Raw genomic sequence first — 20,767 nt, 5'->3', positions numbered from 1 at the left:
CCCTCCGCAGTCAGGAGGGGAATGTGGCTTTTCAGAGGACTTACAAGCCCTCCCTTCTCACCCAAGGGTGGGAGGATCAATGGGCACTCCTTCCAGGAGGGCCTATGAAATGTCTGGGCCCCTCTGCCCTAGGCCTGCCTGTTCAGACCCTGCTCCAGGCCTAGCTGTCGGCATGAGTAGTCTGCTGGGCCTGGAGAGCCGTTATTCTCACACCAGGGAGCTGACTCTTTCCTGCCCCTTCTTGGGGGGCATAGAAGTGTCTCCACCAGGGCTTTGGCACGGGAACATCAGGCTGTGGCGAGGTCGTCCTCTGGGAAACCCGAGACCCTTTTCCAGGTTGGTAAGATCAACTTCTGGCCCCTGTGAATTTGCTCTGCGCTGGCCTGGGCCCGGGGTTTCCCTGTAGCCCTTGACCAGTAGCGCAACCTAGGAAGGGGTGTGGGAAATCAGAATAGCCAGAAGAATTGGACTTTAAGTTCCTTAGAAATCCCTAGCGACCGCACTGCCCTGAAATATTTTTTTTTTTTTTTTTTGGTAAGGGTGGTGGGAGGATCAGGGGGGCGGGGAGAGCCGTACTCCCGAATGATGGGATTTGAAGGGAATTTTGAAAAAGTTCCTTCTCCGCTGTCCAAGTTCCCGGGCTGCACTCCTCCAGCCCCTCTCCGTGGGTTCTCCAGAACGAGCGCCCTGAGCGGGCGCAGCCCGGCTCAGCGTCCCGCGCCGAAGGCAAGAGGAGCCTTTGTTGCGTGCGGGCCCAGTCGGAATCCTTTGCAGAGCGCGCGGTAAGCTCGGCGCCCCAGCCGGCCTCCTGCTTTGAGGGGCCTAGGTCTCTTTCTCCAACAGGTAGAGATAGAAGGAGGAAGCGGTCCTTAGATTTTCAACAAGATTCTGGATAGCCAAGGGGGGTTATAATTTGTTTCTTTCGTTTTGCGTTCACCAGCGTTGTTTAGAAATAGTTCAATCGGGAAATAAGAACCTGTGTGTCGAAATCCTTAGGAACCAGCGAATCTGAAAGCATCTATCTAGGCCCTAGATTCTAGGGGCAAGCGCGAGATTATTAGAGTCATTTTCTGGCGTTTTGGTCAGGTTGACATTTTGAGCCCCCAAATTCCAGATCTGTAACGAAAATGACTTCGGGCTTGCAGCATCTTTGAAACCTAGCAGATTTGGGACGAAAAGGTACGGATTGGGGGCTGGCAGGAGTTTGTAACAGCACAAATCTGACCTCGACCTTCAGCTCCCCTTTTCCCCCCACGAGGAAGCCACGAGACACCGGGAAGCCAGGAGTTAAAGTCAGCCCTGGAGCATCTCAGGGACAGCGGGCGCTGAGCCCTGGCCCGAGCCTCAGTCTCTCCCCTCTGCTCATTGGCCCGCGCTCTCAGGGTTTCTCCTGTTCCCTCCTCGCCATTGGTCGGGGGCTGGCTTTCCCCCCCTACACAGTCTTTCTCTTCCTCCCCCCTCCCTCTCCCTCGCCCCAAGGACAGGAGCGCACAGCCTGCCCCCAGCTCCTCGGGAAGGGAGGAATTTAGAAAAAAAGTTTCCCAGAAGTTTGGAACAGAGGAAGGACGGGAAGACCGAGAGAGGAAGAGGGAGAGGGAGGAGAGAAAGGGAGAGGGAGGAGAGAGAGAGAGAGAGAATAAAAAAAAGATGAAGTCCAGTCTACACAGCCTGTGAGCGCCTGCCCGGGTGGGTGGGAAGCAGGACACGGGCGCTCATGCTGCGAGCGGGCGGCGCTCCGGGCGCTCGTGCGTAGCCGCTGGGGCAGCTAGGGGCGCCGGTCCCAGCCGGCGGCGGAAGGAGGGGGAGGGCACAGGGGGCGGGTGCCAAGTACCCGCGGAGCTGCCGCCTCTCCCGGGCCCGGCCCGGCGGGCGCTCGGAGCGTGAGGGCGCGGGCTGCTCCCTCAGTAGCGGGGGCGAGCGGGGGCCAGGGTGCGGGCGGCTAAGATGAGTGAAAGGAGAAGATCTGCAGTCGCCCTGAGCTCGAGAGCACATGCCTTCTCCGTTGAAGCCTTGATCGGCTCAAATAAAAAACGGAAACTGCGAGACTGGGAGGAGAAGGGGCTGGACCTGTCCATGGAGGCGCTGAGCCCCGCGGGCCCACTCGGAGACGCGGAGGACGCGGCCGCACACGGCCTGGAGCCTCACCCGGGTGAGTGCGTAGGGCCAGACCGCGGGAGGCGGGCGGCCAGCCGGCGGGCCGAGTGGTGAGGAGGGAGGCCCTGGCCGCTGCCGCCCTGCCCTGCTCCAACGCGGCTTTCTGTTTCTTTGCACAAATGCCTTGAGCCTGCCCCAAATTCGCCGGAACCAACTTGGGAGAACTGGCCTAAGCCTTGCATTTCGTCGCCAACGTCAAGCAAGGAGGCCTCCTTGCTCGCATCCCTTTCTCCTCTGGGAGCGGGGCGCAGCGTTCCTGGTGCCCGCAGCTAAGGGGCTTGCAGGGCCCTGGGGTGAGGAGGGGCGCCGATGGCCGGCAACGACGGGAAAGGAGCGGGGCTGAGACTAACTTCTGAGCGCGCGGAGGTCTTGGCCCGACATCCCCTCTTACGGAAATGCCCCGTTTATCCCATTTAGCTTTCAACCTCGGCCCTCGCCCTCCTCCTCGCCCAATTTTTCTAGGGCTTAAGTTGTCGAATTTCCCCTCCTCCAGTGACAAGGGAGCATAGACATATTTCTACTTCGTTGACTTTTACCGAAAGAGGAATGTTAGACCCCTTACCCTGCGCCCTGGGTCATGCTTCAGGGTCCGTATCTCCGTGTATTGGCGGGCATTGGTGCGATTGATTCGTATCTCGGATCCGTAAGCACACATCGCGTATAACACAGGGAGGAGGTTGATGTCAGTATTTAACACAATGGGGGGTAGGATGGGGTGGGGGAGACGACTTAACGTTTTGTATTAAGTGCCAAGATTTCAACTGTGCAAAACAGTCGGGGGAACAGCTGTTGTCAGAGGAATTTTGTGCGCGCACGCACACACGCGCACACACACACACACACACACCCGCTTGCAGCTGGGTTAGTGACTTCAGAAACTTTCCAGCCAGGACTTCTAAAACTATTCTGGAGGTGCTCCTTCTGACCAGCTAACGCTGGGAAGTGAACCTGGGTCAGCGCACAGGCCAGCGCGGGGGCGGGGGGAGGAGGAGGAGGCGGTGGCCTGCATAGGGATGGGGGAGGCCTTCGGCCCAGGAACTTGGGGGCTGGAAAACTGGCCGCCCCAAGGAGGGACAGCTGTCGCTTACATTTTCTCTTTCGGCAGTGACAGTTCAATTTCCATGCTCCCGGGGCTAATAATAACGCGATTAGCGGGTGACCTGCAGAGAGAGAGTTTTATGAATTCTCCGTGTTCTTGTGGCCCGTTATGGTATTTGGGTTTAGTGTTGGGGAATTATTTTTATTAGTCGATGAAAAGAAAATTAAAAGGAGATTTATTTCATCCGCTCAAGTTTCTCCCTGTATCTGGATGCGGGTGCCTGCCTACGCGGATAACTGAGTGGGCAATCCAGAAAGAAATGCGCCGCTAATGTGTTTCCCATCCCTGGCCAGACTCTATTTCCTCACCACATTTATCTGTTGTCTAAATCTCGCTTGGGCCTTCACACAGTTTAGTGCAAGTTCTTTCAGGCCTTATGACAACGGACGATTTGGGGGGTGGGTTTACTTTACTTTCCCAATGGTGGCAAAGGCACACTTTACTTAATTGCGCGTGGCAGACGCCCTTTCCCCGGGTACTTTTCTCTAGGGAGCAGGCCAGATCCCCAGGAGCCGGCCTCAAGTCGCGTGTTAAAAAAAGACCAACATGCTGGGTCATAATCAGAGACTCAGCAAGAAATTTTCTTTCTTCTGGTCTTCTCAGCCATAAGCCAGGAGAAAATAGTGAGGGCATGGGCACGGAGATGCCAGTCCAGGGCCATGAACGCAGGGACCTGGTATCCAGAATGCTGTTCCCTCGCTGGAGCTGGATGGGAGTAGGTGGTGAGGACCACACACCGAACTTTACATAACAGAGTTCAGTGGATCCGTTCTCATTACCTTTATCATTTTTTTAAAAAAGAAAAAAATAGGGCCTTTGGCTTAAAACAAAACGAAATATGTCTGTGGGGCAAAGTTCCGGGAGGAGGAAGAAACCGGAAACCAGAGCGCTGGCGGGCTTTCTGCCCAGTGAGCGGGCCTACCGGCGGGCGGCGGGGCCTGGGCACATTGCGGGCTGAGGGGACTCCAACTTGGAGATCTCGAAACCCTTACAAATCTCCAATGTGGACAGTAGCTGAGGTTTTCGCAGCAACCGGATGGAGGAGAAAAGATCTCAGAAAAAGGGCGCCGTGGCGTGGAGACTCCGCAGTCAGGGGAGCAGAGGAGGCTGAGCTGTGGGCTCCGGTGCGCTGGGATGGTAGCAGAAGGCAGGGCCAGGGCTTGGGGTCCCCTGCAGGTCTTTTTTCCCTCTTTTGTCTCTAATTCAGCGCCCTAACAGTCGAGTCCACAGGGCCTCATTTAGAAGAGTGTGTTTGGTGGTGGAGGTGAGAGATGTGGCCCTTGTGATTCCATTGTGCCCAGGGCCATGCCTTGGTCCAACCGGGCCTCACAATTCTGTTTCACCTCTTTTCCTAATTAGGACCGAGGGGAGGGGGTTTGGACCTGCTGCGTGGCTCGCCCCTCTGCCTTGATAAGAGTCCGGAACAGAAAACAAACAAACAAACAAAAAACTACAAGAAAAACAAAACTGCCACGGGGCTGGGGAAGGATTAACCGCTGGATCGCACGCACGCGGGCACACATACAGGACAATGACTTAGCGCAATTGTATTTGTCACTCTCTCCATCCCCTCTCTTTGACTGCTACCATTCTCTCCTGCCCTCGATTTCCGAGCCTCAAAAACCCGGGAACCTAAGGCAACCCACGGAGCAGATTTAATGTTTCACTTTTATTCAGAGACGTGGCCTTTGCTTTTTCGCAGCCCGTTTTTCTTTCCTTGTCTGGACAGAGCTGGCTTTAGTTGGCGCCGAGTGCCGGCAGCCTGAGGCGCCAACCTGCGGCAGCGGGGGACCAGCCCAGCCTGCGCACTGTAGGCACTCACACATCAGAGGGCACACAGTATGCATTTCAAAAATTTCCACAGAGCCTGGTGGTCCCGAGAACTCCCTGAGGCCTCAGGGCTTTGGAGAAGGGCCTGCGAGGTGCTTTCAATATTACATCGGGGCCAGCACTCCGTGTCTTTTGGAGAAGCCGCCAGGCCTTGGCCGCCCACGATCTGGGGAGGGTCTCAAAACCCATCGTGGAGGAGCGTGACTCTCTAGAGCCTGCTCGCCAACCCCCCCTCCCCTTACACCGCCCCCTCACCCCCAGGGCAACGGAGGAAACTTCTCCAGGAACAGCTGCTGGGGCTCCGTGGCCTTGGAAGTATATTCCAGGCACGTGGCGGCGCCAACGGCGCTCTTACCGCAACCCCGGCTCCCCTGTCTGAGTTTGGGCCTTTCCCGCCCAAATCCGTAGCCAAGTGCGCTGAGGCCTGGTTTCCCGCGGAGCGAAATAATTTAAACCTTCTGCGGGGGCATTTCCCCGCTACAGAGCCCGCAGACTTGAGTCCTGGCGGGCTTAGGAGGTGGCGAAACATGCGGGTGGGCACACAGAACCGCACACGCGGGTAGGTCGGCACTTCACGCATTTGCACACACGACAGGCGCCCGCGCTTGCTTTCTCCCACACACCCGTCTACACAACCCTAGTGAACCAGACAAGAAAAGCCCTCGCGGGGCCCCAGAGCATTTTATTCTCTGGAATTATCAACTGGCCCCGAGAATTACTAGTAATATGCCAGTTTATGGCCTGTTTGCTCAGAGTAGAGCTCCAATATTTTAATTCTGACACCACCCCTCTACCTACCCCCAACCCCCAATAGGGAAACACTGACCCTTTACTGCCATTTAAATAAGGGAGAGAAAGCGATCAGCGAAAAGAAAAGTCGTAAGCCAGTGGGGAGAATGTGCTTAAGCGGGGAAGCACCAGCCAGGTCCAGCTGGGACCGCAGTGCAAGGCTGCGCAGCGCACGAGGTGAGCCGCGTAGGGTCTGCCTGGTGTACAGTCCCCCGATGGTGCGTGTGCCCCCGCACCCACGCAGGCCTCAGGGGTGCCCGGCCTGCGCCCCCAACGCGCCCAAGGCTCCTCCTGCTTGGTCCAGTAAGCGGCCTTTCTCGGTGGCTGTCCCTTTGGTAAGTAACCTTGCGTGAAGGGGAATGGGGGGAGGTTAGGCAAGATCTGAATTCTTAGGTGAGGATGGTGGTTTGCTTGGGATGATGGCCAAATAATTTTTTCGTGTGCCCGTGAAATCAGATGCCCTCTGGCTGTGTGGGCCCTGGAGGACGCACCCCAGTGGCTTGCAGGCGTGGGGAGGGCTATGAAGACGGCCTGTGTAACAGTGCGGCCCTGGCGCAGTGGCACAATAGAAGTCACTAGGAAGGAGATGAAGGAGATAATTCTAACTTCTTCCATCCCACAGACGGAGCGAATTGTGGGAGACCGGTGGGGAGGACAGGGAATGGGGAGAACCTTGGTGCCCAGAATTTGGACTGCAATGGAAAGAAGGTGGTGTGTGCTATGGTTTGCACCACCTTAGGTCCCCGTTCCCCCAGTGGTGTTCAGAAATCCGTGTGATGGGTGTGAGGTTAACAAGGGAGTATGTGTGTGTGTGTGTGTGTGTGTGTGTGTGTGTGTGTGTGTGTGGGAAGTCTTCTGATTCTTGGCCAGAGCAGCCCCTGACCCCCCACTGACACCCACCTGGCCCCTGGGAGACCCGTCCAAGAGCACAAGCCTAATAGTAAACAAATGCTGTCCTAGACAGAGCAGCCCTCAGGCTAGGCACACAGCGATTCTGAATTTGTGACTCCATGGCCCACCCAACACTATTTCTCATTAAACATTTTTTTGGGGGGTTCAGAGTTGGCCACTTTGCGTTTCCTGATTTTATAGAAAAAACTCCCAGAAAGAAAAGTTCATGAGGTGACGCTCATGCAGACGGAAGGGGACTTCAATTTCTTACAGTGGAGTTTGGACTGAAATTATATTGACACGTACCCACTGTTGTTTTCCTGCCCCCCATATCAGTTACTTCAAATGGTATCATAAACGTTTTTAATTATAAAAATTGGTTTAACGCCTCTTTAGTTAGCACGCCCCGCACATGAATGAGTGAAGAATGGTTTGAGATGCCTGACCTGGGAGCCAAAACTAAATGATGGGGACTGCTGGTTCGTATCCCCTACCGATTTGTATAATTTCCTTTGCGTGTATGGACTAGAGTTTAATGGAAGCAAGTCCCTCATTATTAATCCTTCATATTAGGCCACAAGGAGAGAGGGACAAGTACGTTTTGGCTCCGAAGACTGAAACATTTTGTTCATCCAAGCCTCTCCAAGGGCATTGCTAGCATTATTGAGTGAAATATTCCAGGTCTGTCACAATCATTCTCTCTGTTGCCAAAAATATATTAAGGAGATGAGAACCCTTTTTGAGATCCTGATCATGGACTCTATTAAAAATTTATTTCTCGTACTAGGGAGGAAAGTGATTGCAGCACTTCTTAAATCTAAGTTCCTTCTCTAGGTGACTGTAGGGTTGTTGCTTTTATTTTTTTTTTATTTTGTGTGTGTGTGTGTGTGTGTGTGTGTGTGTGTGTGTGTGTGAAGAGCAAGGCTGAATTGTGCATATTCCACAGGGATAAAGAGCAGACGGGCATTTCACTTTCTGGAAATACAAACATCCATCCAGTGATTATTCTGGGGTGTAGCTGGTTATTGCTGTCTTAGCCCCAGAAGACAAGGCGTTCAGCAGGAGAGAATATTTAAGTGGTTTTTGAGTTTTGACCTTTTGGGGATACTTTTCCACAGAGAAAAGTAGGGAGCTGTTGGAATGTGGACTCTTTCCCCCTTCTTTCTCTCTTCCATGTGGTTTATTTTTGTTTTGCTTTTCCTGGTTTCTAGTGAGCTTTGAATTTTATATGTGCACGACTGGCATACTCAGGGGTCTGCACTGGGAAGGGCAATTAGCAAATTTATAAATTAGGGTCTGTTTACACTGCTTTGGGCAAGGATAATCATTAGTTAATTTAAGTGAGGCCCCGGCTCTAAGTGTCAGGGTGGAAAATGAGACTCAGTAGGGAGGACCGGAGGTGAAATGGGAAGAGGTGGGGAATTCAAGCGACTGGTGACGACAAATCAACATTTATTCATTGCCATTAATGGCCTCACTTTAAGGGAGGACATTTTGCTGACTACAAACTGATGAGGAGCTTTTGATACCAGAGTGAAAATAGGTCTTGAAATCATACATACGAGTATAAAGTGTATTAAAGCGTCTATACACAAATGTAATATTTATGCACAAATTTATGTGGGAATACCAAGTTCTGAATGGGACGTAGATAATATTTCAGAGAAAAGAAACTGCCGTGTGTGTGTGTGTGTGTGTGTGTGTGTGTGTGTGTGTGTTGCCAGTTTAAAAAATTGGAAACACATAAAATTTGGAGGGAAAAATTTTTGTCATTTCTAGACATCCTTTGACAATTCGAGAAAATCCCAAATTTGAAAATTCCAGTTATTGGGAGAAAACAAGACTCTCATAGATGCAATTTAAAAGAACAGGGTGAGTGGGAGTTTTCCTACCTTCATTTGGCATTTAATTTTGTGTAGAATGCCATCATCATTTCGGATGCATTCTGCTGAGCAATTAACTCACTGAGAGAAACTCGGATAATAATAATAATGGTTAATAGAAGTAACCAATAAAACAATATGATTCGGGGGAAATAATTTTAGAACGTAGGCGACATATGCAAAAATATAGTTGCTGAGGCTCTAATGGGCTGTTTCCAAATTGTCACACACTTTAGCGGATTAAAAAAACAACCCCCTAATTCTGGATTGCACACGTAATAGCCTAATATAGTCTCCTTTTAAAAACCAACATACTAGAAATAACATTAGAGCTCCCTCGAAGGGATGACTAGAGGTCATTACCATACACCCAGCCTGCCTTGGAATTTTAGCGCCTAGTTCACCGGGTGAATCGAAATTCTTATTCTATTCGGAACTCCTGCTGCCATTGTATTGCCAAAGCGGGCCGCGGAAAGCAGTTAGCCCCCCTTTTTCTTCGTCCCCCACCTTCTTCCTCTCACCTCGAGATCCTGTTCCCTTCCCCCAACCTCCTATGCACACATTGAAAACGATTGAAAACACCCATATTTTCCCCCGCTCTCAAAAAAGCGTCAGTGACATTTCACCGAGGAGAAGGAATCCGGATTACATCGTGTCCCGCGAAACCGTGCTGGGGACAGCGGGTAGCTCAGGGGACCTTCACGAGTCAGGGCGACCCGCTGCCCGCGCCCGGGTCTGGCGGCGGGAGTGGTGGCCAGCCTTGGTGCGCACTGGCCCCGCGCTCCGGCCCTACACAAGGGAATGGTGGGTGCCTTTCTCAGCCCTGGAGAAATGCGGGGACACAGGGGTAATCGGGAAGGCCTTGGCCCCCATTCCCCCTTCCCCCCAAAAAAGATCAGGGGAAAAACCCTCCAAGCAACCAAACACCAAGCGGAACCTGCGGGTCCTACACCTCGCGCCGGAGGGGAGTTTGAATTTTTTGCTTTCATCAGGCTGAACAAATTTTCGAGGAATCAGATTGACTTCAAACATTAGCAATTAGGAACCAAGAATCCCTCGGCCGAAGAACTTTTAATCCCTAACCATTTCCAAATGGGTAATTCTAGGGTCAGTAAATATCCTAGCCGGCGTTAGAAAGGAAAGTCGCAGAGGTTCCCCGGGCGCTTAGGATCCGGAGAGGCAGAGGTGTCCCCGCCCAGAGACCCGCATCGCCAGCCGAGACAAAGGGACAGCAAACAGTTGCCCTCCATGTTCTTACGGAGATGAAAAACAATGAAGTAATTCACTTCTTAAAAAAAAAAAGGGGAGAAAGGAATAGAAAGAAAGAAAAAAAGAGAAAGAGAAAGAAACCACGCAACCTTGAAAGGAGATTGAGAAATGGCTAGTTCTGGAAGAAGCAGGGGGGACTGGCTGAACACTAGCAGAGAGGGGAGTGCAGCCTCGAGGCATCCTTGCTTCAAAAAGTCAGTCAACATCAGAATTGTAACCTAGGGGTTAGGTGACTTGGGTGGCTCAGGGCTTCTAAAAAGTACTTGGTTTTCACAGTGGGGAGGGTCAGGCATTTGTGCCAATAAGTGACTGTGAACACTGCAGAGTTTTCTCTGGGTTTGACAAAACTTCCTTAACTCAGAAGCCTAATAATTTGATTTCTTTCTTTCTTTCTTTTCTTTTCTTTTCTTTTTTCTTTTTTTTTTTTTTTTTAGCAGTGAGCTAGGGAAGGGCTGAATATAGGAGCCATACATCTATGAACAATTTAGAAAAAGAAGGTTTAGTTAGAAAACAAGTAGTATAAGCAAGCTAACAAAGGAATACTGAATTGTAAAATATTTTGGAAACCTCAATTGCTCATGTGCGTGTATCTATGAGACTTCATTATACTACAAAGCTTTCATATTCTAGATTATATCCATGTATCCTGATAAGAAGAGGGCTAGCCCTGCTTAAATTAGACTTAGATTGTAGTACTAGCTTAGCCATTGATATTGGAACCAGGGATGTTTGTTTTCAAGGCAGACGTGTAAATGTTGAAAAAAAAAGAAGTTTTAAAGTTGCTGCATAGCCACTGATGGGGCCTCGATGCCTGGTTAGTGAAATGAGGGAGAGAGGCTCAAATGACACCTGAAGCCCCTTTCTGCTGTAAGAATCCGTGATTCTGTTAATTTCTTAAAAAACTACCATTTTCTTCTAATGCGCCTTGGCCATCACTTGGCTCATCTTTACTTTGTTGCAATGAGGAAAGCTTTGCTGTGGTTGTAGAAAGTAACAGTGCAGCAATACAAAGCCAAAAAAAAAAAAAAGATTTTTACAGCTAGAATTAAGAGCTTTCATAAAGCTCTTGAAAAGTTTTTAGATTAATATCACATGTTCAGAAGTCCTGGATCGGTGATTCCGAGTCCTTTGTGTTTAATGTAACCTGTTGTTGCTTGTGTGAACGCCCAGGACCTTCTTGCCAAAAGAATTCCATGGCATTTGTGAATTTAAAGGAAATGTGCGTTATTTTATGCTCTCACCATTTTTTTGTGCCATTCCCAAAAAAGGCTGGAAAAATTCTGTGGATTTGAAAAGTGGACTGAGAAAAGCAACTTCATCACTGGTAAATTGAATTGGTGGTATTCCCCCCACCCAAAAAAAATCAGTTGCCCCTCATTACTATTGGAGCCTAATGGAAAGCCCTCATAACTATTTTCCATGTCTAGTCTGCTAAGCCGAGACCTTGATCTGGCAGAGAGTGAGAATGCTAAAAGGATGACTTAGTAACAGGCAAAACGCTTGTCAACAAGATAGATCAGAAGACAGCTTAGCATTCAAGACCTCTATTCATAGCTGCTGAACTTGAAGGCAGGGTCAGACAGAAACACTGGGCCCAGCACTCACCTAGGAGGATTTCTCATGTTTTTATCTTGTGGGACTTTATTTCCTCACCGACTTCTACAGCTGGGCTTCAAACCCCAGTGACAGCTCCCCACCCTCAGTGGATGCCCCCCCCTTCTTCGCAGCCCGCACCCCTGTGCAGGACCCTGTCGGCACGGAGCTTGTGGAATGACTGGTCATCCAATCTCTCTACTGCCCTATGAACTGCTGTGGGGCAAGGACCTTGTCTCATTGCTTTTGTATCCCCAGAGCCTAGCACAAGTGGCTGGTACAAACACTTAGTAAATAAGGAAAATATAAGGAAAATACAACAAAAACAATGATAACTAGTAACATATATTGAACACTATGTGCCAGCCAGTGTACTGTTATATGTATATATATAATGCTAATTATATATAGTGTTGTTATATATACTAGTATGTATATATATTAAAAATGTGTATCTACACATATAACATATATCCTAAATACTAATATGTAACAATTATATATTTAAAATGTAATTCCATATCTTTATATATATATTATATACTACATATCATTACTTCTATATAATACATAAAATTCCAAGACACTCTAATGAGATAGATACTCTTATCATTTCTGTTTGGCACGATGCATGAAGGAGTGATATAGGATAGTGGTTCAGGCTCAGGTTCTTGGGGTTAGACTGCTTGTGTCTGAGTCTGGGTTCCAACACGTGCTAGTTGTATGACCTTGAGCAAGTTTCTAAATCTCTCCCAAGCCCAGTTTCTGCATCTGTGAAATTGTACTAGTAAACGTATTCATCAAAACATGGTCGTGAGGATTCAATGAGATAATGTCCATGAAGGAACAAAGGATTGCGCACCGTGCCTATTGTTCCTACACAGTCGAATCGACACTGATTACTCACCTCAGTGACTAACCTGGATAAGAAGTGGTTGCAGATTTCATGTCTAGTGGCACTGTCCATTCCTCCAGTCGTTTGCTTTCAAGGAGATGTTGGACTGTGAGTGGGATCTCACCTGGTGTATAGCCTATGGTTAGAAACAGAACACAGAATCTGAGCACACGTGCTAATCACGTGAAATAGGACATTGAGAGCTGCTGCTATTCAGGGTTTCACTGAGGCAAAAAGCCAGTACCTGAGGGAGCACCTGAAGGAGGAAGAGGGGGCTCCCAAGGGTGGGGATCAGCCTCTGATATAAGGTAGGAAGAGGGGGTGGGCAGAGGGCGGGGCTGGGGAGCCCCAGCTTTACCAGCTCCCCAGCTTGGCTCTAGCAGAAGGCAGAAGGACCTTTCTGAATGCAGGGAAGTAAACTAACACACCCATGCATCTCTGTGAAACATGGTATTTCTACCTGAAGCCCAGAAATCCCCAAAAGGTTAGGTTTAGGAAATAAGGAAGATTCATTTGTATAAGGCCATATGGACCCTAGGATTCTGGGCAAGATGAGCCAGTTGTATCAATTAGTTGGGGCTACAGTAAAGGATATGTAGGTGCTGCATGGTTCAGTTTTTTTCCTAGGTGTACGGAAAACCTCTAACTAAGCCGACTGATTAGCTGGGAAGAAGAGGTTGGGAAGTCTTTTTAGGGAAACAGCAGAAGCCCCAGCCATCGCGTTAGAATTAACATCTGGCCACACAGTTTTGTAGTTTTCTTCCAGAAAACAGAAGCTTGGATTTGATCATTTACTATTTTAAAAATAATAAAACCAGTTACACCCTGGATTTTGTTTAAATTGATTTCTCCATTTGGCAGTGGAGGGCGAAGGTGCATTCCTAGGGGGAGAGGAACAGAGGAGGGGTCCTATCGAGGCCGCCCCCATTCAGGGAGCCCAGGGCCCGTCATCACAGTGCTCAGCCCCTGCCTGACCATCCAGGCCTCAGTGTTCAAAACAGCCTCTCTGCCCCCCACTTTATTTTCAGGACATGTTTCTATACCTCCCCAGCATCATCTTATCTCAGTGCCCACAATGCCATCCAAAAGAACTTTCAAGGATTGAGGGTGCATGCTGTACCAGGCACGGCACTGATGTTTTTATTCACATTCTCTCATTGCATCCCCCCAATAGCCCTCAACAAGGTCATTGTTTCCCCATTTTACAGAGGAGGAAATTGAAGTTCAAACAGATTAAATAATTTGCCCCCCCACACACAGCTCTAATCCACTTGAAGTGGACTGGCCAGAATTTAAACTCCAGAGTCAACCACTAGACTATATTGCCTCCCCCTGCAGATGGCTCTTCAGTGCTCCAGGGAGAACTATGAACTTGTGTAGATGGAACTTTATGCTTGCTGTTCATTCTGCCCTCCCAAACAGAAATTTTTAAGTCATAAATGTGAGAGACCTGGTTATAGTTTCTGGTCTCTATCTTCATTTCCTATTGTTATTTAAATGTATATACTTTTATTGATTTCAGAGAAGAAAGGAGAGGGAGAGAGAGAAAGAAACGTCACTGATGAGATAGAATCACTGATTGGCTGCCTCCTGTGTGCCCCACACTGGGGATTGAGCCAGCAATCCGGGCATGTGCCCTGCCAGGGAATGGAACCGTGACCTCCCGGTTGATAGGTTGACGCTCAACCACTGAGCCACTCCGGCCAAGCTCCTATTGTTATTAGTCTCTCCAGTCCTCAGGTGCCTTCTCCCTACCAGCTAGCAGAAGCTTCTGTGACAGTGATATAGGGTTGAGTTTCTAAGCCATGGCTTTGGATTGGCACATGCACAGCCTTCCCAACGTGACTTGCTTTTCCTCCGACTGTAATGCACAGAAATCTCAGTGTCTGAAATGCGGTGGCTACATATTGAATGTGATCTAAAACCCCCTCATCCTAAACCTCCCTGTGCAGTGAAATGCAGTGAGCTCTGTTTTACCCATTGCCTTCTCCATTCACAACGGGATGGAAAGAATCTGATTGGTAATTGATTCAAAATGGAACAGCTTAGAAATGTATCAGTTGCAGTGACGAGCAATTCGTGCATTTCTAAGTATGGTTGATTTTTTTCAAACTCAGCAATCACAGCTGAAATCCCTTTGCCATGGATTGAATTTACAAAGGAAGAGATTCTGATTTCCACAGTGGCTTCTTTTTAATGCCCAAGGATTAAGAAACCGCCTCGAGGACCCACAGCAAGTACACCCGCTCTCAGAGTTGTGGCTTTAACTTTAACCTCTGAGTGACTGCTCTGAGTCATTTATTTTGTAACAGCTCTATTTAGAGTGGCCTTGTTTGGTATGGGATCAGTTATTTGCAGAAATCTCTCATGCCATCAAACACTGACACCCCTTTGCTCTTCTGACATGGTAAGTGAATGTGAGCCCAGCAGTGAGTTTTAGGGAACTTAACATTGGTTTTCAGGGGTTCTTGGTCCACCTGTTCACTGTTTCTCCATCACTTTTCCTCCCACTCCCACTAAGCATCCTCTCTTAGGAAGTCTGGTGTCTCCAACAGGGATTTGGAGGAAAACTACACCCTCTGCTTTTGGTGGGCGGACTTCATCATTAATGCACTTCTTGGCTGTCGGACTGTAAGGTCTATCATATTCCTGTTCGTTGTGCCCAGTGATAGAAAAGTGGCTTTTATAACTAAGGAGAGAAAGATGTAAAATCCATGTCTGTTTTAAATCTTTGCTTTCTCCTATTGCCCACCCCACTCTGCAGGCAACGATTGATGGGATTTGATAAGCTCTTGTAGCAACAGAAGCATATGAATCTCCAGGCCCATTTCCTTTCCCAAAGAACCCAGGTGGAGCCAAACTCTTGAAATATAGAGTGTGGCGGAGGATAAGGTGAATGCTGCAATTTTGGGTGATTTATTGGATCTTACCCAGGAGGTCGGTCCTATGAAAAGTGTATATTCTGCAAGATAGGAAACCAGCCAGGCCTGGGCCATTCGTTTTCCCTCCAGTGTTCAGAGCACTAGTTGCATGACCAGCAGTAATCCTGTGAGTGTTGGATCTCATCTGGTGCAAGAGCGAGTTACCCAGAGAGGTGACACATCTCTGATATTCTGATGGCCTGGTAGGGACTGCGGGAGGTGCTTCCTGAAGACACAGGACCACTTAACTGCTATAGGGGTGAGCAAATGGCAAACTAAGCTGTAGGAGTGAGCAAAAGGCAAACCAAGCCCAGGAGAGAGAGAGAGAGAGAGAGAGAGAGAGAGAGAGAGAGAGAGAGAGAGAGAGAGAGAGAGAGAGAGAGAGAGAGAAGGAAGGGGAGGGCTGGGGCAGAGGCCCCAGGCATGTTATGAAGGGCTGGGTGTAACGGTTCCCCAGCCTGCGTGGGCGAATTGGTTCCGGATGTTAACATTTTTTTGCTTGGGGCTTGAATACATTCTCCTTTTTCTTTGCCTGTTTTCCTGCCCAAACTGTTAGGCCTCCACAGCTGTGTGGCTCATTGCTGGCGAATGTTGAGAATGACAGATCTGGCTTTATTGCTGGGCCAGTTTGGGGGCATGTGTTTAGGTAGACTTTTGAGACATTTTCACCCACCCACTTTCCTGAACTTTGAGGCTTTTTCTGTCCATTTAGTCGGCTGAGTACCAACTCTCTACTGCACTGGATGGCCTGTGCTAGGGAATGAGTATGACATGTTATAGAAAGCAGATGGTCCTTCATATCCTAGAAGCAGAAGAAATGGCTGGTGTGGGGAACTAAGACAACAGAGAGCTTGGGGTCCGGGTCAGGGAGGCCTGACCCAAGCACACAGTTCTGGCTGTGACCTCGGGCAAGTGACTTAATTCTGTGCCTCAGTCGTGTACATGTGAAACAAGAGTAACGATACCTGCTGCCAGGCTACGGTGAGAATTAAGTGCAAAATGCGTGGCATGGTGCCAGGCACAGAGAAAGTGCTCAGTATTAGCACCTGTCTACCTTGCTCATAATTAGGCTTTTGGTAAAGTGAGAAAACTCAGAAACTCTTCAGTGTTCTTATGAGAAACTGATCAGTGTCGGACACAGGATGGTCCCAAACTACCCTTCTTAGCTTATCCCACTGATGCCCTATTTATAGCACACAGTCTCTGTTTATAATTGACATGTACACTGTATAAGTTTAAGGTGTACAATGTGTTGATTTGGTACACTTATATTTTGCCACCTCTTATGGTGAGAACATTTAAAATGTAGTCTCTTGGCAACTTTAAGGTATTGTTGACTGTAATCACAACCCTATGGGTTAGACCCACAGAACTTATTTAGCTTCTAACTGCAAGTTAGTATCCTTGGATCAACATCTCCCATTTCCCCACTCCCAGCCCATGGCAATCACAAGTCTACTCAATTTCTATTTCAGCTCTTTGAGATTTTATATGTAAGTGATAGCACACAGTATTTGTCTTTCTCTGTCTGACTTATTTCTCTTAGCACAATACCTTCGCGGTCCATTCATGTTATCACAAATGTAGGACTTCTTTCTTTCTCATGGCTGAATAATATTCCTGTGTGTGTGTGTGTGTGTGTGTGTGTGTGTGTGTGTGTGTATCTATCCATTTATTCATTGATGATCACTTAGGTAGTTCTTATATCTTGGCTATTTTGAATAATATGTAATAAACACGGGAGAGTGGATACCCTTTCAAGATCCTGTTTTCATTTCCTTTGGACACAGGCTGACTTTTTATCATCCTCCATGCAGTGCTCCTGCTCCTTTTCTGTCTGGAGTACTTTCTCCTTTTCCTCCCTTAAGTTCCTTCTGAAGAAATTTTAGCCTATTTTCAAGACCCAATTTAAGCACCTAATGTGTCAGAAATATTTCAAGATGAAAAAAGGGCGATTTGGTATAAAGAGTAACTGATAGGATGTACAGATTCAAACACGTGATGACTTCAGAAGAAAACTGCCTATGTCTATGCAGAGCTCACAGACAGGCTGGGTATTGCCACGATGGAAGAAAGTCCTCAGTTGTCACCAACTTTATTTTCCCTTAGAGCCTACTAGAGAGAGATTTTCTTTTAGGGGTCTATCTATGGTTTCCTAGCACTAATGGTGCTAGTGTGCTTCTGTGATTTTATAGTCCCAAGGGAGTCTCAGCTGGGTAATCTGCAATGCTCAAAGGTGTAGCCAAGATGGTAAAAATACAGGGGTCCTCCAATGGCGACCTTCATCAGAAAGCTCCTCTTGAGATGACGTCTTCCCTAAGTAGCCTGATTAGACTATTTTTGAGCAAGGCTCCTGTCCTGCCCTTAGCTTCATAGCGTTCCCACAGGCTTCATATTACCAGCAGTCCAGTAATTCCACGTTAGTCCTTTCTTTCCATGGCAGGAAATACACCTGTTCTCTTCTAGTTGTCCTATTGGATTGGCATTAACCTCTAGGCTCTTGGACAATGGATGCCTGTAGCCAAGGAGAAAGTGGCTTTGGCTGACTCTGTTCTGTGGCTCTTTGTGCACACGAACACACCCAGACATACTCACACAATGCTTTGGATTGACCTTTTCTACATTTTTAAAGTTGGTCACAGAAAAATGGGTAAAGTAGAAGCCTATACCAGTGTAGTACATTGTACCTTTCTTACGTTCAACAATGAAAGCTTTTTGGAGGGTGCATTTGTTTTATAAGTTGATGAGATAAGGGAGCCCTGGAGAGCATTGTGTCTTTCTCATCTCAGAATCCCTGTTAGCACTCCGTGAACATTTGTTGAACTCACTTGGTATTTGTCAGAAGTTAGCGATGGGTTTTGTAGCCACTACAGCCACTTTACAGATGATTTGGCTTCAAGATGGTCCTGGAGGCCTGGTAGGAGGTGTCTGCCAGTTGCTTCTAGGTGTGATCTTGGATGTGTCAATTGATATCTTCATACTCTCAAGTCTCTATCTCTAATGGAGATAAGACCAGTGGGTTTTAGTAAGAAGGAAAGGATAGCAAATTATACTAATGACAAGGCATTTTTGTAGCTAGAAACTGCTGAATGCTCTCTGCCTGGAGTCTTATTTCAGAGCCCTCTTATGTCGAGGTATTAGCATTTAGAAATATAACGAGTCTGTGAGAATAACTGTACCACATCTTTCCCTATTTGTTTCAGGTCTTATGTTCATGGCAGCCTCTGTTTTCTGCCCAGCAAGGAAGAAAAAGAAACAGAGTAAAAGCAGTTTGAAAACCCCCAGAGTTAAAGAGAAGTGCAAAAATATCTCTAAATGAAAGACAGATTGCTTGAGGTTGCTTAAGAACATAGAATTGGGTTAAGCTGACGCAGAATGATAGAAATTCTTCTTGCCTTCCCATGAGCAGTGGGAAATATGTGAGTAAACTGATGGGGGTGGGGGTTCCCAGCTCCAGGCTCAGCCCCATGATGGGGGAGAAAGCATGTTGTCAGGAGAAAGCCCTCTGAAACACAGGTAATCTTTGAGCAACATGGAGGGCTCGGGAGGCAAGACAGCTCCTCTATGGGAATGCATTCACAGCGACAAGTCAGGGATAGATGTACAAAGTGCCAGGTAATTTTTGGTATCCATCAAATTACTTTTGAGATCCCTAGTACTGTCCTGGATCTGGCTCAGATGGTCAAGGAGAAGATAAGCCTCACTTTGCTATTTCCGTGCATTCTTTGTCTTCTGACCTGCCTGCCTCCTGCTCTCTGTGGCTGGAACTTGCTTTGGAGGAAAAGGCTCTCCAAACTCGTTTGTGTGGGCTCTCAGCTACCATGTCCACATTTATACTTTTCAAAAAATCTGGAAGCACCTAAGATTGAATTTGAAGCCTGGTGTCTTAATCTGATCAAACAGAAGCTCCCTGTGCCTGGCTCAGACTGCAACCCAACACCCAATCACATGCTTCTCTATAGGTGGGAAGTATGAACCACCAGCCCCCAAACAAATTTCCATGCTCAGAACCATCCTGTTTACCTACAAATGCAAAATATTTTTACCATCACTTCTTATATCTGAGTAGCCTATGTCAATAAATTTGTACTTAATTTTAACCAGTGGTAGGACTGTTGACATTTAGGTAGGTGCTGCTATACCTTACTTTAAAAAAATATATTTTTTTTATTGATTTTAGAAAGGGAGGGAAAGGGAGAAAGAGATGGAAACACCAATGATGAGATCCCTAGTACTGTTCTGGGTCTGGCTCAGAGAATCATTGATTGGCTGCCTCCTGCATGCTCCCTACTGGGGTTTGAGCCTACAACTTGGGCATGTGCCCTGACTGGGAATCGAACTGTGACCTCCTGGTTCACAGGTCGATGCTCAACTATGGAGCCATGCCAGCTTGGCTATACCTCACTTTTTGGAGTGTACAGATTTTCACCAAATATGTACATTGACTCTTTGGGCGCTCAACCTACTTTTCACAGTACAAAGAGTATTTGCTGTTTTGGGGTGTTCCAGCATGAAATGCTATGAGAGAAAAAAAATCCGTTGATAAAATGAAGACTAATTTTGTCAATGCCAGAGTTTCACATACTGAATTTGCTAAAATGAAGTTATGGCTTCCTGTATTTGTGTTGGGACTTGAAAGCAGACTTGTTTTGTACACTTGATGACTTGGATTTCATCTTCTGCATTGCCAAGCTCACCAATTCAATGTAATTCTAATTGAAAACCAAAGAGCCTAGTTTCAGGGAATTTCTTAAAGAAAAATTCAAAATACTTTATAGAGGTCAACTTCTAAGACATTGCTTAAGTCATGGCTCGGGAAAGGGCCCTGATTCCATTTGCAGAGTAGACTACTGAATGGCAACTCCTACAAGGGAAAATGTCAGGGGCTGCAAGTATCAGGTAACTGGCAATACAGGGCAATCCTCTACCCGCTCTGCATCCTTGTTTCTCATGGAAACGGACGAGAACACAGTCTTCCAACCAGCTATCTTTCAGAGGCAGTGGAAAATAGCCTTGAATGGCAGAGACAGGCTCTGGTTATTACTGTTTTTCTCTTTCAGACAATTAAAAAACATTTCATTATGAAAATTTTTCAACGTGAAAACACCATGAATCCTGATGAGCCCCACCATCCACCTTTCAATACCATCTATATTTTTGCTGCACGTAGCATCTCTCTCTCTCTGTCTCGGGAGCACTTTACAACAAACCTCAAACTTTACATCATTTCACCACTGAGTACTTAGGGTCGTTTTCTGACCTACATACAATGCCATCATATATAACATGATTAATACTAATCCTTAGATATCATCGTAGTCAATCATACAAATTTTCTGATTTGTTCAGAGCTTTTACGCCCTCATTGCTACCAACCTTTCTCCTCTGATTTGCTTATTTGTGTTTTTCTTTAAAATTGATTTTTAGAGAGAGGAAGGGAGGG

At 47.6% G+C, this 20,767-nt stretch overlaps 1 protein-coding gene across 2 annotated transcripts in view; it reads left to right on the top strand.

The window, feature by feature from the left end:
* Window positions 1-1,483: 1,483 nt before the first annotated feature.
* The window catches only part of TBX15 (T-box transcription factor 15), a 92,317-nt gene continuing 73,033 nt past the window's right edge, over window positions 1,484-20,767 (top strand). Inside the window, exon 1 of one of the 2 annotated variants that reach the window (XM_059675202.1) lies at window positions 1,484-2,149. In XM_059675202.1, the coding sequence (XP_059531185.1) occupies window positions 1,945-2,149 (205 nt within the window). In that variant the 5' untranslated portion in view covers window positions 1,484-1,944. The remainder of the gene's footprint in view (window positions 2,150-20,767) is intronic. The other variant, XM_059675203.1, reaches the window with a different exon arrangement.

The sequence above is a fragment of the Myotis daubentonii genome, chromosome 18 (assembly GCF_963259705.1).
Source record: "Myotis daubentonii chromosome 18, mMyoDau2.1, whole genome shotgun sequence".
Classification (NCBI taxonomy): Eukaryota; Metazoa; Chordata; class Mammalia; order Chiroptera; family Vespertilionidae; genus Myotis; species Myotis daubentonii.
The sequence above is the reverse complement of the archived record's forward strand: the minus strand, read 5'-3'. Positions and strand labels throughout refer to the sequence as shown.